The sequence below is a fragment of the Pelmatolapia mariae genome, linkage group LG2, assembly GCF_036321145.2.
Source record: "Pelmatolapia mariae isolate MD_Pm_ZW linkage group LG2, Pm_UMD_F_2, whole genome shotgun sequence".
NCBI classification, from domain to species: domain Eukaryota; kingdom Metazoa; phylum Chordata; class Actinopteri; order Cichliformes; family Cichlidae; genus Pelmatolapia; species Pelmatolapia mariae.
This window is the reverse complement of record NC_086228.1, coordinates 34,628,074-34,643,397: the sequence shown is the minus strand read 5'-3', so window position 1 is coordinate 34,643,397 and position 15,324 is coordinate 34,628,074. Positions and strand designations below refer to the sequence as shown.

Genomic DNA, 15,324 nt, shown 5'->3' with positions numbered 1-15,324 from the left:
AACAATGCATCAGATTTAATCAGCTGATGCACCGAGGAAATCATTTGGGCTGCCAGAGGTATCGAAGCTGTTCTGCAGCTGTGCAGCGTGGAGAAAACATGGAGATGTTTCCCTTTGCACCAATGTGAAGTCTCATTTTTCAGAAATAAAACCGTGAAAACGCCTCACAAATGATCCGACGTACCCCGAGTTTTGCACGAGTGCAGGCCAGCTTTGGTACTCCACATTACCCAAAGGTTACAATCAAGCCTTTCTCTTCGATCGAGCCACACCAGTTCTAGAGGTTTCTCTCCACGATATCTGCACGGCCCACGTGTTTCACTAGAGTTTGGAGAAGCAGGAGGAAGCTTAAACTTACGACGCTCCATTTTCCAAAACCATATTTCAGGAAACAACATCGGAAGTCATCTTTGTTCGCTTTTTATCCCTGAACTAAAAGTTTCAGAAGGCCGGAGAGCTCTGCCCTGCCCTGCTCTGCTCTGCTTTCACGAAGTGGCGCCAGCGGCGTCTGATGCTGCACTGATGAGCGCATGGAGTCCCTCAATTAAAGAATAGCACTCAATCAATCTAATGACGCAATTAAGACAATCAGTGCCGGCTGCTGAGCAGTAAGCGGGTTCATGTTTAGGTCTTCGCGGATTAATAAAGAGATCGGCCTTCATTTGCGACCTGAGCAAATGCACTTTAACAAGCTATTGTCAGCCTTCGTGTGCAGATTACACCAAGACTGAGTAATCCAATAGATCCAATACTGCCTCACACAGCGTTCAGATTAATGCGCAGGAGGTGCCGACAAACTAATCAACAGCCGCATCAGACTTTATATCCAGACCTTGTCAATCAAACGTTTCTATTAGCGCAGTTGTCAGCACACGGCTTACCTCTGATCGTGTTGAGCTTCATTCAGTTTAATGGGTGTAGTCAAACCAACGGGGGCTTCCCATAAAGCAGAAATCTCGCAGTATCTCTGTGGATTTTCCATCTCAGTGTATTCCTTTTACCACCCTTCAGCGCAAAAAAAAAAAAAACTTTTGTCATTCATGAAATTGTAACAGCATCTTTTTTCCTTTCTGTATTTCTTCCTCTTTGTGGGGGTGGGGGCAGGAGCGCAGGCGGATGTGCGTCCTTAAATCCACTAATAATCAATGCACTTGTAGATATTTGGCATCATATATCTACAAGCTTTCCTCTGAAGCGACATCTGCTAGGGAAGAAAAAAACAATCTGAATATGAAACCTGAAGTGAGATCAGTTTTATTGACCCATCTCACTCATCCATTCACCGCCGTGCTGGCCAAAGAAACCCAGGAAGCTTGTGACCTATAACCCCAGTAAAACCCTGCCCCCACATAGCCTCCTGTGCTGTCCGCAGCCAGGATGTCCCTCCTCTGCAGTCCCACACAAAACACCATTTAATAAAGCTCTGTTTGCAGCTGTCAAGCAGAGGGATGCACGGCCTTTCCAAAGCAGGGCAGCACTCCCCTCTCCACCGTGGAGCCGAGCTGCAGTGTTGCCTACTTTCCGTCTTCTCTGGTTGAACTTTGAGCTAGTTTCCCAGGCTGTATGTGTGTTAGAAAGCCTGTGATTGGCTGCGTAAAGAGAAAGAAGGCCCCCAGCTGCCATTTTACTTTACTCATCTGCAATATGTGATTGATGTCTGCACAGACACAAGAAAAGGGATCATCATAGAAACACAGGGAAAAAAATGCAGAGTCCATTGTGTGCATTGGTAGCAGCAGCAGGGTGGCTCAGTGGTTTACATTGGTGCCTGTAGGTGGCTCGGGGTTACCCCCGCCATCAAAACTGCGCCCAACTCCAGCACAGATAAAGTTGCTCCTCCTGCCGTCGCACTGCCTGCTACACGTGAGAGGATCAATCAAAATATCGATAGTATTGATACCAACGATGGTATTGGTATCGGATAGATACTTTGTTTCTATCCTCAGAATCAGTGTCAGTCATTCTGAATCAGAATTTGCAAACTGATGATGATTCATCTCATAAATCACGATACTACTGCCCACTCCGCTTTCGATACACCCTGCTCTTTTACTTAGAGTCAGCTTGAAGAACGCATGCAGATGTGGACAAAATTATCAGCCCTGCTATGAATTTTAAAGTTTTTATTAAAGAACAGAGATTTTGAAAATAGCATTTTGAAACAAACTAGTTTTCTTTAGAAGGCATAAATTATTTGTATTTGCACACAATAACAGAATTATTCCGGAAAAATAAAATGACCAAGCTCAATATTATTATCTCAGCTGAAAAACTGCTCTTTTTATTGGGCCATAACACAAACCAGTGCTGTGCAAAGAGTGAGATAATGCACACTGGAAGCATCCTTTGGTACATCAAAGATGTGCAACTCAAAGGACACCGTTCCCACAGTGAAACACGGTGGTGGGAGGATCATGATGTGCGGATGCTTCAGTGAGTCTCAAACTGGGAATCTCATCAAGGTGGAAGGAATCACAAACAAAGAAGGTTTATGTGAAGATTTTAAAAGAAAACCTCAAGCAGTCAGAAACAAACCTGAGTCTGGGTCGTCTCTTTATCTTCAAACACAACAACGGCCCAAAATTTGTTGCTCCTGGTGAAGAACTACCTCCAGAAGACCAAAGTAAACGTTCCTGACTGGCCGGCACAAATCCCTGACTTGAATCCCACTGAAAATCTCTGTGCTGAACTGAAGACCAGGATCTATGCTGGAAGACCATGAAATCTGGAGGAGCTTGAGAGATTCTTTGAAGAAGAATGAGCTGGAATTGTTCAGGATACGATGTTTTGAAAAGCTGTGTTAAAAATTTGCTCTGTGTAGCAGCACTTGAGAAATACTAATACAAAACAGCCAACAAGCTCTGGGTGGAAGCTGCCCTCTTTTGTGCCAGGAGCTGAGAGGAGTGACACCCAGTGCGGTCTTTTAATAATTAACTGTTTGCTACAACGTTATTAGTCCTGAGGTTTTATTGATTTGCACCCTTATTATAAATATCATACATTCATTTGTGGTAGTTTCCTAAAAGTCTGGCGTAATTTCATGAGTTTTATTTATTTACTAAGATGATTAAAGCTTTGCTGTGAGAGATAAACTAGTAAGTGACTACCACACTCTGTATCACCCTACACATTCATGTGTAATAATTGTTTAGGCAACAAAAACAATGCAAAACAAAACATTGCAATAACATTTTATTTTCATGAATGCTTTCACACTTCACTTATCCTTTATAAAGTTATGTACACATAATTTGCTCCCGAAGAAAATAAAATATCCAGTGTGGAAAGGTAAAGAAAGAAAAGAAGGCAACAGAGTCCAAAAAAACGTAAAGCACAATAACCCAGAAAAGTTTAATTCATTTCATACATATTATTGATTTTAAGGAATTTAAATTTGTGACTACATATTGCCAGTGACTCGTATATTCATAACAGGAGGTAGGGTTAAAGAAACTTGAAATGCTTTGTTTGTACAACTAACACAAGGTGCCAACTGTTGCTAACAGCACCCCCTAGTGGGATGGCTGCGCACAACACATCCTTCTAAAAGTGCATGTCATGACTGGGGCCAAATTTCAAGAAAGTCTGCATACAAATTCATACGGGCAATAATTTTTTTTCCCTCCTTCCATTAAAAAACAAAAACAAAACGTAAACAGTTTTAATTATTACTGATAACAGACTTTTTGTCCTCAGTAAATCTATAAGTCAACTGCACGGAGACATCAGTAATGACCACTGTGTTTACGGATTATACCCAATATATTCTCACAGTTTTAATTTGTTTTATAGTTTCTAAACTGATGACATGACAATGCACTGTGTGTAGGACTTCAGTTTATCTATGCATCATGTACCACATTCACAGCAAGTTTATCAAATTATTTAATGGCTCCTGAAAGTCCTCACTCTTTGTGACGGTCTCATGAAGTGGACCAAAGAATGATCAAGCCAAATCAACCCAACTGAAAACTACACTGTGTGGTGCCTACTACAGATCTCTTAAAATATATTTACACTCCCAGGGTTTACATATAAGCAAGTATCGCAGTTAGTAATAAACCTGGTCTACGCATGAACCCGAGAAATTAACTGCTAATGTATTTGGGACCTGAAATGAACATTTTTTTAATTAATCTTTTACATTTTTAAACCCTTTTTTTCATATCAGCTTTGGTTTAAAACAAATTAGAAATTGAAAGGATCAATCATGATCCATGAAATGTCATTAAATAAGGCAAAAATTCATTACAAGGTACCACACTGCAATTCATTATGAATTAACATTTGTGAGGTACCGCACAATGAAAAGTTTAAGTTTAAAAAAAAAAAAAAAAAGGATCCAGTTTTCCATTGTGAAAACCAGGCTGCAGTCCCTGCTCATGTCGGAACAAATGTATCACATGTCGGCATGCATTCAAACCACTGCTGTGTGCTTTTGTTTTGGTCAAATGTCAAATTAAATATCTCGTCAAGGAAAAGAAAAAAGAAAAAAAAAACAAACCAGCATCCGCAAACTCAAATCCCATGAGGTATATACACTAACAGTCTGCACAGACAACGCATTCTGAAACGCTGTAATTTCAGCCACTATAACAACAACAACAGCAGAAATAGGGCAATTATTTCAACTGAGCTCTGGTGATGCACGTGAGGAGTAAAGTCAGTGCTCATCATCCAAAAATCTCATGTGGAACAGTGCATGTGGTTATCCTGACAATACTGTGACATCCGATGGGACCTACTGTTCTGATGCTTTGCAGGCATGTTGTTATGCACTGTGTCACTGTTATAATCATATCAGAAAAGAGAGCCAACCTAACATTTTACCGTCTCCTTAAGCAGTTTGTCTCTTCTGTATTAAGTGAATGATGGTGTGGTTAGGAGTTTGCATTTGTGTGGTTTCTGAGGTGAAATGTCATTTTGTTTTAGTAATATTTCAGTCTTCAGACTAATCAAGTCCAGTGTAGCAGTGAAATTACCCAGGGGAAAACACGACCCCGATTAACATTATTATAAAGGTCTGTGGTTCAATAACACACCGTGCTCCGATATGAATATATCAGGTGTAACAGTGTAACATTTTTATGATTTTTTGTTAATTTGTTGCCATCAGTTTTAGAACGTGAAGAAGAAATGAAGCGCTTCCAGCGAGATCAATTGGTGTATCCTGGCTGTCCGCGTTAGCTGTGAACGGATGGGCTGGTAGCCTGCGGGGTTATCTGATGCCTTGTTTCTATTTCAGTCATGTAAGCGTCGCTGAGCACAGCCTGAAAAATCACAGTACAATTAATTGATTCCTCTATGGTTTTGATTTTCTCTTCCTGTGACAGCTAATGCATTGGCTAGTGCAGCACTGCGGGGTCGTTTCTGACCAGCGTAATCGCGTGCACGCCAACGAAAGCCTGAAAACTGCGCAATAATTGCCAAATGTTACTACTACGAGCTGACCTGCCCAATATGAGCTGACCTGCCACTCTTCTAAAGCTGGATTTCTAAAGACAGTCCCTGTACAAAGAACAGCTTTCCAAAAAAAAAAAAAAAAGAAAAAAGAGGCAATAAACCAAACCTAAGCAATGAGAATAAGCATCATTCGGAAAGAAGAGTTACTGGAGGCTTTAAATGTTTTAGCATAAAAGATACATTAGAAAAATAATATATTTACCTCTCAACCTTTCAATCTCTAAAGCATGTACAAGTTCTGGAAAATGACCTCAGTGCTCAAGCTGGTTGTGAATTTCCATGTATGTGGAAAAGTAACAGCTTAAGGTCCAACATTAGAAGAAGGAACCAAAAGGCATTTGGTTATCACTAAATAAGAAGCACTGCGGTTTAAATAACAGTTCTTGGCCCACTCAGGTTGCTGGATGGAAAGAACCTCCACATCCACACTAAGCCAGAAAGTGAAGGAAGTAATCTTAACTTTTCCTATTTTTTTATACTTAGTATTAACTTTTAATGATGCATGTTTTTATTTTGTTTTGTTTTTTCCTCTTGAACCACCACCTCTAAAATCTACCACCTGACAGCAGTCGTCCCATTATTGGCATGGAACGACTGCATTAAGCTTCCTCGGACGCTGTGGGTCTCTTCAGGTCTTTGATTTGCTTGATCAGATAGTTTTTCTCATCGCAGAACTGCTCGTCCTCAGATCTATCCGTCTGGAAGTTGCCAAGGAACTCCACGAGCTTGGTCTGGTTCTTCAGAAGGATGTCCATCACGGGCTGAGTCTTGTTGGGGTTTGCAACAAATACCTTTGGAAAGATTATGTAAAAGGTTTAAGTACCATTTGTTTGCACAGAGTCCAGTGAATCAACTTTTAGCCAAAGTCTTGCACTGCAGCTGCGACGGTAATTCTTGTTCTGCTCTGATCATGAACCAGTTCTCCTCCTGCTGCAGGATCTGATTAGGTTCAGTGATCCCATCTCCAGAGCAGATCAAGGACACCTTCGCCAGCTGTAGTCCAACACAACAGAGTTGGAGTCCTCCTGACTGACCAACTGCTGGACAGGAGACTCTTTGGAGAAGCAGCTGAATGATACTAAAGACTGGCATAACAGAAAGCTGGCCAAATATCCAGCTGGCAGTAAAAACATGAGAGGTGAAGCTGTTAGCAGCAACCAAACGTTTAAATAAGAGAAATCACAATGACTCAGCCTGACTAAACAAAACCTTTGTTTGGGGAACACAAACTGCTTTGGTAAGTTTATTCCTTCAGCTCAAACAAGTCTTTAAAAACCACATTCAATATTACACCAACTTAAGGTAGCAGGTATTTGGGGTTTTCATGACACAATTCAGATTTATTAAGAGTGGATTTTGAGAAATTTTTTGCGCACCTTGAAGACGTGGAATGCTTCAAACTGGATGTTTCGGCTGTTATCTCTCAGCAGGTTCATCATCAGCTTCAAGTTCTCTGCCCGACTGATGTACCTCGTCATGACAGTGAAGTTGTGCCTATCCAGGAGAAGTTCACCTAGGAGCTAATAAATAAATAAATAAATAAATAAATAAACATGAGAGTTTACAGAATCAGTCCACAAACTTGTCAGTTAAACTTAAGATTGAGCAGGAGCGGGAGGATGTACCTTCAAAGACTGCCGTTTTGTGACGTAGTTCTCAGAGTGCAGAAGCTTTTCATACTCTGTAAACACCTGATAAAAATTTCAAACGTAAGCTGGGTAAAGAATGAGCAGTTTTTCCAATTAAATATCAAAACCACTCAAGAAAGCTCACTCTGTCATAATTATTCTCCAGGAAGTCTGCACACATAATCTTGTGTCTCGTGAGAAGATCCTGATGGGGAATAGAAGAGGCCAAGATATCAGCTAGGAACAGTCAGGATGTTAATCTTGCCATTAAAAAAAATATATATATTAGTGTACCTTGAATGAGGCAAAAGCATCTGAGGCGATGTCAAAGGTTGAGAGCTCCACATAATGGAAGAAGCAGAAGAAGTCTTCAGAGAAGAGCACTATCCTCGCCAAAGGCTCGTGACGCAGGCACTCTCTCAGCATCATCCCACAGTTAAGAGCCACTTCTGGAGCCTCGTATCTGCACAGGTTCATACATGTCAGGTCCAAGTGATGGTGAACTCATCACCAGTTATACAACTTTCACTCGAGATGTATAATCACATCCTAAACACTTTCACTGTTAGTTTGACATCAACTCTGTGTTTCCAGTGACGAAGGAACGAGATCCTCGCAAAAATAAACAAGTGGATTAAACTAAGGCAGAACGTGAGTACAGCAGCAGCGATCTACACGCAGAGAAGTCGTCAATCACTCAGTGACACTGAGAATTTAAACGAGGCTAAAACTTATGGAACAGATTCTGTAAATCGCCAAAATATTTTTTATATTTTTAAAAGAGCCTGCTGAATTTGATAATTGAGGAATGTGTAAGAGATCCTTAAAACAAATAAATAAATAAAAAGTGTTACATCTGGTCCAAAACAAGTCTGCTGAATGGCAGTATCCTCCATAGGTCACTACCCTGAAACCAGATCTTCGCATTTTGGAGCACTTATGTACTCATCTAAAGATGACCAATAAGCAGTGATTTTAGATCAGTTGTGCTCATTAATTATGAAAAACTTTGGGAGAAAACTATGTTTTGTTAAGTGTGAATGGAAAGTCTGAACCAATGCAATTTGCTTACTTGGCAGGGAGAGGAGCACAGGATGCAAAGCTTGTTATACTCATTTAAGCAGGTAGAAAAATGGCAAGAGTTTTGTTTGAGAACTGTTTATACAACGTCACAATAGTAACTTTTAATAAAAAGGCTGCTGTGTGCTTTCAAAGGGTCTCATTAACACTCTCAGTCTTTATTATTTACAGTAGTGGACGCTGTACTATTTCTTAGTGTGATATATTCTTGGGTTAAATCAAGGAGCTGCAAAGAATGCATTATAAGCCCTCTCATCAATCTGTTAAAGAGACAGTATTCAGATAACTTAAGTTAACGCCCATCCCGGTTTCATCCCTACATTCTCACAACTATGACAGAATGAGCCATAACCCTCTTATGCTAGACAGTGTCCCTTAAGCTCTGCCAGATATTTGACAGCACATCAAGAAACGTCAAATGCTTCTGGTCGCTTGGATAATTAGAAACGCAACGTCCCATATGGAGCTGAGAAAACGTTACAGTCCAGTTTATAAAAACACCTACCAGTCTGAAGGTAAGGATTTTGTAGTTCGATCACAATGGACCCTGTAACAGCATATGTTATCGCACTGCTCTCTGCTGCTGCAGGTTAGTTATGAACAAACTACCGTCACTGCTGACTTTGATTAATCCAACCTGTCGCAGACTTCTTCAGACAGAGGCCTGGCAGAGACTTACGTAAACTTGGATTTTATAAACATTTCAATGTGTAATAGATGTGAAATGATACAAATGATGCAAAGTGAACAACCTTTACACAGATGTGAAAGGCATTTTGTGATTTTCGAGAGGTCTGTGCACCCATCTGGCCATTAAATGTACACAAACTGTGCCTTTCGAATTTTGTGCTAAAATGTGGAGCAACCCAGATGTTCATGCTTTGTCCTCTGTGACATGTACAACAATTTATTTAAAGAACAATCTGTTTTGAGGTCTTAATGAGCTTGAGCAGTGCAAGACTGTGAAACAGAAGGAAAGCAGGTGTCTCATACAAACTTCTTTTTCTTCGCCCCCTCATGTTGTTGTTCTTTAAAGCATTCTCATGTTTCTTAACAAAAGCAGGGCAACGCAAGATACTGGAGCAAGACATGTGAGCCTATTGGTTCATGTGAAGGGCATGCATTCAGATTCTTGCAGTATTAAAAGCTGTGACTTTTTACATGGAAAAGTAGCCGGGGGGCCATTCATACATGACGCTGACATATTCAGATGTCTCTGATGAGCAGAGAGGACTGAACGTCTGAAAGAGGCTTTAAATAGGTGATGTGTGGGAACCGTTATACAAATATTTTGGTGGCATTTCTCATGATCCCCAGGTTTATTATGACCACAGAGGGCAACAACAAAAAAATCAGTTTCTCCACAGCCTAAATACTTTTTTTTTGCCAGTCCTGTTACCCACTGTCCACTTTTTGTGAGTCTACACAGTTTTTTCCTTTTATCTATTGGTTTAATGGTAAACAGTAGAAGCAGCCTGAACAGCATTATTATTAAAAGTTGTTCACAAGCTCATCAGTGAACCAAAAAGAGAAAAAACATTTTCTATGAAAGCAGGAAGTGTTTTGGCTGAATGTGGTCTTGTAAGTGAGCTGCCTCTGCAGCCATCAGGGTGTCGTAATGTTTTACCTCTTTGGACAATCTTTCCCTCTGCAATCATAGTACAAAATGCTCTGTGTAGTTTAGATTCTATTAGTATTTCTTTTATTCATATATTTCTATTTTAATCCATCTCCTTCCACATTATTGCCCATCCATTTGTATGAATGTTCCTGTGTTTTGTGTACAACAAATCGCTCATAGTGGGATCAATGAAGTTGTTTGGTATAATTTTGGGTTGAACGTGACATTTCTAGATCTCATTTTCCACGGAGAGGTATTTTTTTCCTGTGCGAAAAGTACACAATTTCCCCACGCACAACAAGGGAGTTCATTAGCAGTGTAACAAACCGAGACATCAACGTTAAATGTCAGGTTTTGATGTCTGCCTCTCATAAACAAACCAAATCTTCCTCTTTATAGTTGTGACATTCAACCGGATAAGATGGCATTCGATCCACCAAACAGCAGCCGGAGCATGCAGCTGGTCTCTGAGTGAGTGAGCAGGATGACTCAGTTTTTCAGAGCTGTAAAACTAGCACTGTACTTTTTGCTTTATCCATCCATCTACATGTGTAGCCCACATGTGAGCAAGTTCATGCTTGTTCCTGTGGGAGTTGTTGAAACTCATACTGGCTAATGCAGAAGACTGCAAGGCATGTTAAAGGAAGGTATTTGTACCTAAAAAGCAAAAGCCAAATGCTTTTTATTTCATGCTAAGCATTTGTTTGTTTGTTTATGAGGCTCTAAGGGTGGATCTGTTGTTAATGCATGTAAATGGACAAAGAGCAGTCAGACTGAACATCAAATGACCAAACACTGAGTTTCTGTACACTGAAAATATGAACTTACCCTTTGAGAAGCATGAAGAGGATCTGTGGGTGTGTAGAAATGTATTCTACCGTGGGCGTGCGGGTGCCAATCTGACGTCTCACAATATTGCTGAACAAATGGACCACATCCTTCTTCCCCTGCACAGTAACAACCACTCAGACTGGGTGCTGATATGCACAGGTTTTTTTTTTTTGCTTTGGGCATAGACGTTCAAATCAGGCATGCAAACACGCACTCCCCCTGATCATTCAATGTGTGCACCAAGCAATCAATACTTTAAACTCATAAAGTCATTGCAGAAAGAAGGCATTTTTTTCCTCCTACCTCGAAATCAATCTTCTGTAGGTTTGCAATGAGAGAAATGAGAAGGTTGGTGTTGTACAGCTCCTGTGCAAGCTGAGCCACTGCTTCAGTTTGGGGCTCCTTGTCACCTGTTCCACAAAGTACTTCCTTCAGTGAGGCAAGATTTTTGGACACCTCCTCTGCAACCTTAATAACAGGAGGGGGTAAAAAAGTATGATCAGCTGCTGCTCAGAGTTATTGCAAGTTTTAACATTCATGCCATCCTAAGAGAAATCCACAGCTGACCTTTTCACACTTCTTGCTGTCACCAGCATCCAGCTTTTCCATGTATGCAACATGGTCCTTCAGACTCTTCACTATCTCAGCTGGGTTCTTCTGAGACTTTCCAAAAGGAAAAGGCATGGCTGAAGACAGGTAATCCAAGACCAGATCTCTGATGAAACATGACACGGGTTTTAAAATTGTACAAATAAACCTATTCGACTTCCTGCACCTCTTTGCATCAGGAAATCGCTTAAAAAAAAAAAAAAACTTCACCTGATGAGCTACACATGAGTGAGTTACGGCGTTTGGCTAAAGACAGAAGCTCATAAGGAAGAGACTAAAGTTTAAAGTAACTCACAACGCTACTTCACGTTAGTCGAAAAAAAGGCTAGCAACTTTTCGTACTTAACGTTTCTTACGTCGAGTTTAGGGTGGATTCATTATATTAGTCTATATTAGTCCACTTTCAAACTAAGCTGGGTCAGCTGAACAGTAGAAGGCAAGCTTTCTAACCAAAACAAGGATGTAACGGAGAACAGGACGTCAAAATGTCAACGTTGCAGCATGCTCATCGGAAAAGTTGAGCTAGCTTGTGACCTAGTTAGCTATAGCTAGAAACAAGGCAACTACCAACAGGACGCAGTTAGAGAACGACGGTTGTGGGGAAGCACACACGCACAAAACACCCTGCTGAAATATTTACTTCAGGCTGTGTACACTCACCGAATGAAGGGTAGCTTTGAACTTCAAAGACGCTCGGTGACCAAAGGTGAGCTAGCGGGCTAGCGAGTCGTCTCCACTTTCAGTATCCACTGTAACGTTACTTTGAAAAAGTCTGTAACGTTGTCTGACAGCTGTAGCTACCCTAACGTCCCCTAACTGTAGCTACAACTTCCTCAAACTAGAGACATTCATAGCAGTGATATTTGACGTAAATTTCACTTCTAGTGACCCCTGTCATCGAACTTGCTAGCTTCCTAGTTATTACAGAGTGACTTGCTGCTGGGCTTGCCCGTCTGTCAACTTCATTTCCCTGTTCTTTTCTGCCGAAACACCCGTCCTCTTCTCATCCCGGGGACAATGGGCGGTCATGTTTTGCTATGTAATATGACTGACACCAATTTTATCCTATCACTTTTGCGTGATGTGGGCACGCCCTCTACCCCACTGCGGGTGCGCATGTTTCACAAAGTTACATACTAATGAGGGGGAGTATGTTGCAGACTTGAAGGGAGGCCACTCTACCGGATAGCCCGTTAATAGAAATCAAGTGCATCTAAATTCTCGGGAAGAGATAAGCCATTAGTTGAGAAATAGTTCGTGTTTTATCTGTGGTTATGAAATCTAAACGTTGTAAAATCGGCCAGAATAAGAAACAGGATTAGTTTTTTTATTCTTTCATCTAATCGCCTTTTGGTGATTTCTTTGTTGAGTCACAAGAAAATTCAGTATCCAATAGCAACATCTGTAAAACACATTTCACTAGATATTATCAAAGCAAGCAATTTCTAGAACACATATGGACCACAAAAAGTTCCTCAACGTGAATAGTTACCAAAGTCTTTCTTTAATGTATGTCCACTTACCATCACTTAATAACGGATGACAGGCATAATGGGTTGACTCTCCTCTGTATTCTCCAACTACATGTTGTCCAAATTTGTGATAATAACCACACTACACTAACAAACACTGCATAAAAGCTTTTTACTTGCATAGAAATTAGTGAAACTTTGAATGTCATTTAAGGGAACATATGGACACTTCACCGTCAAAGCTCTTCTTTGGAGGTGGCTGCGTTTTGCTCCATTCTCTGCCGGGGTGATCCCACATTTCCTTAGAAATGTTATATAATAATAATGTTGAAGTCCAGGCTTTGCGGAGGCTAATTCATGACTGGATTAATAGTCCAGGTAATAATCAACACAACTGCTTCTGAATTTCAGTTGTGTGGGCAACGAGGGCCGACACCCAGGAAACACTCCACCTCTGGAACACAGGCAGGAACCCACACACACACAAACAGAGGAGAGAGAGAAAAAGGAAAAATGGTTGGAGTGAGAGAGGTGGATTCTAGGTATAGGGTGAGATAATGGAAGAGATCCATAAAGGAATTAGCTGAAAGAGAAAGATGAAAGCATGCAAAACTATTACTAACAGAAAGTCTGGCTCCTTGGAAGCAAAATATAAAGAAGTGAGTGGCAGCTCAAGACTTTTGCACAATGCTGTATGTTTCTAGAATAGTTTAAACCACAGGTGTCAAATATGAGGGGATCCAGAATTGAACTGGCAAAGACTCCAAATTCAGCCCACTGGATGGCTTTGAAAACAGCAAATGAAGGGCATAAATTTAGACCTTGCAACTGTAATTGCATAATTTTTACTTTTCCTACTGATAAGGGTGTCCTTGACATTCATATCACACTAAAATAATAAAGTAATACTTAAATAATTAAATTAAATACTGTGGAAATTTCTGGGATTTTTTTATAGAACTTTTTCTGTAATTTTACACATTTATTACTTCATTATTTTGTTTATTACCGTTCAGGTCATGTAGAAAAACTGAGTCATTCTCTTGAAATTGTACTTTTTTATATTAAGATATCTCAGGGTTTAAATGCAAGTTACATTTCTTTAGAGTGACAGAAAGAGGAGTTTTACAGAACTGTCCCACTTAAGATCGAAGTAGGTTGCATGTGTCCCATGACATAAAATGAGTTTGACATCACTAGTTTAAACTTTTCCTACTCAGGGGCCCACCATGGTGTTGACATGCATTTTTTAACATATCCCAGGCTGTGGTGCCTTAGAGGTCCATTATTGTCCCAGCGCCTAAAAACTCAGCTGTGATTGAGCTTGTATTGAGCCCCTTACTGTGCACACTACTCACACGCGATTGCTAAGCAAAGTATCCGGGCAATCATATTGTGACGCTTACAGATGATGCAGCTGTTGCAATTAATGATGAGTCAATGTAGAGGAGAGACGTGGAAGAACTTGTTGGCTGGTGTGATGCAAACAATTTGTGGGAAATTTGGGGAAGATAAAAGAGATTGTGGTGGTAGGAGGAGACCTCACATCCTTCAATCCCTCCTCATTAGAGGAAAAGCTGTGGTGACCACAGTCAAATACCTGACTCTGCATATACCCAGCAACCTCAAACGGGCCACAAAACAGACAGTATTATTAAGATGAGGAGGTTGATACGTGCTTGGCCTTGGTGCAGCTGTGCTGACTTCCTTTCAGCATTGTGTGGTGGAGAGTATCCTGATATCTTCAAAAATTATTTGGTATAGCAACTTATCTGAGGTGACAAGAAGTCTGCACAACAACAGCAGCTTCAATTGTTTAAGGGATATTTTTATCAACAGATACAGAACCATGCACTGGACATCATGAGAGACCCCTTCCACCAGCCCATAAACTGAGGTTCATACACTCAGTGTCGTAAGTTCTCCTCTGCACTTTATCAGTTTATGTATGTGTTTTTATTACTATGTGTTTTTTTTAGGTTATTATAAAGTGTTATTTTAGCAGTTTATTTTTTATAGTTTATAAATTCTAATAATTCTTTCATGTTTCTATCTATCTATCTATCTATCTATCTATCTATCTATCTATCTATCATTTAATGTGTGTCACGGGGACCAAACTTAGATCCATCTGTAATTTCATTACATTACACAGTGTAAATGGCATTTATTTACAAGTCCTTCTTTGATGGTCTCATGTGCCCCGATGATATGTGATAAAAATGTGATAACGTACAAGGTTTAGACACGCTTATCTTTGTAACAATATTACAACATGAAAGAAATTAAATTAAATCAAATGGATTTTTTCTTAGAAGAGACATTTATTTTTCATAATTTAAGACAAAAATCCCCAAAACATGACAACATGGGCTGATTTTAGCTACAACAACAGCAACAACTTATATTTAAATTAAAATCAGTACTAGCTTTTACTAAACCTGCATGCCCGGCCATTGTTCTGCTCTGCTTTTAGGAAAGATACACTTCAAAATTAAAGCCATTTCAATTAGGTCTTTTTGAAAAACACTTTTGCTATTTTTTTTCTACGCCTGACACGTAAGTTTGTCGTCATGACTTTTATTGTGAAAGCCAGACCCGGAAGTCCTACCGCCGTGGA

At 40.2% G+C, this 15,324-nt stretch overlaps 1 protein-coding gene across 1 annotated transcript; it reads right to left on the bottom strand.

Annotated features, from left to right (window-relative positions):
- Positions 1-3,202: 3,202 nt before the first annotated feature.
- Positions 3,203-12,252, bottom strand: cab39l1 (calcium binding protein 39, like 1). The gene is made up of 9 exons (XM_063499460.1): positions 11,893-12,252; positions 11,191-11,338; positions 10,927-11,091; positions 10,621-10,739; positions 7,386-7,554; positions 7,237-7,296; positions 7,089-7,154; positions 6,840-6,983; positions 3,203-6,254 (listed from the first exon to the last, which is right to left on the bottom strand). Exons 2-9 carry the CDS (start codon positions 11,305-11,307, stop codon positions 6,063-6,065), a joined length of 1,032 nt encoding a protein of 343 aa, XP_063355530.1. The 5' UTR covers positions 11,308-11,338; positions 11,893-12,252; the 3' UTR covers positions 3,203-6,062.
- Positions 12,253-15,324: the final 3,072 nt, after the last annotated feature.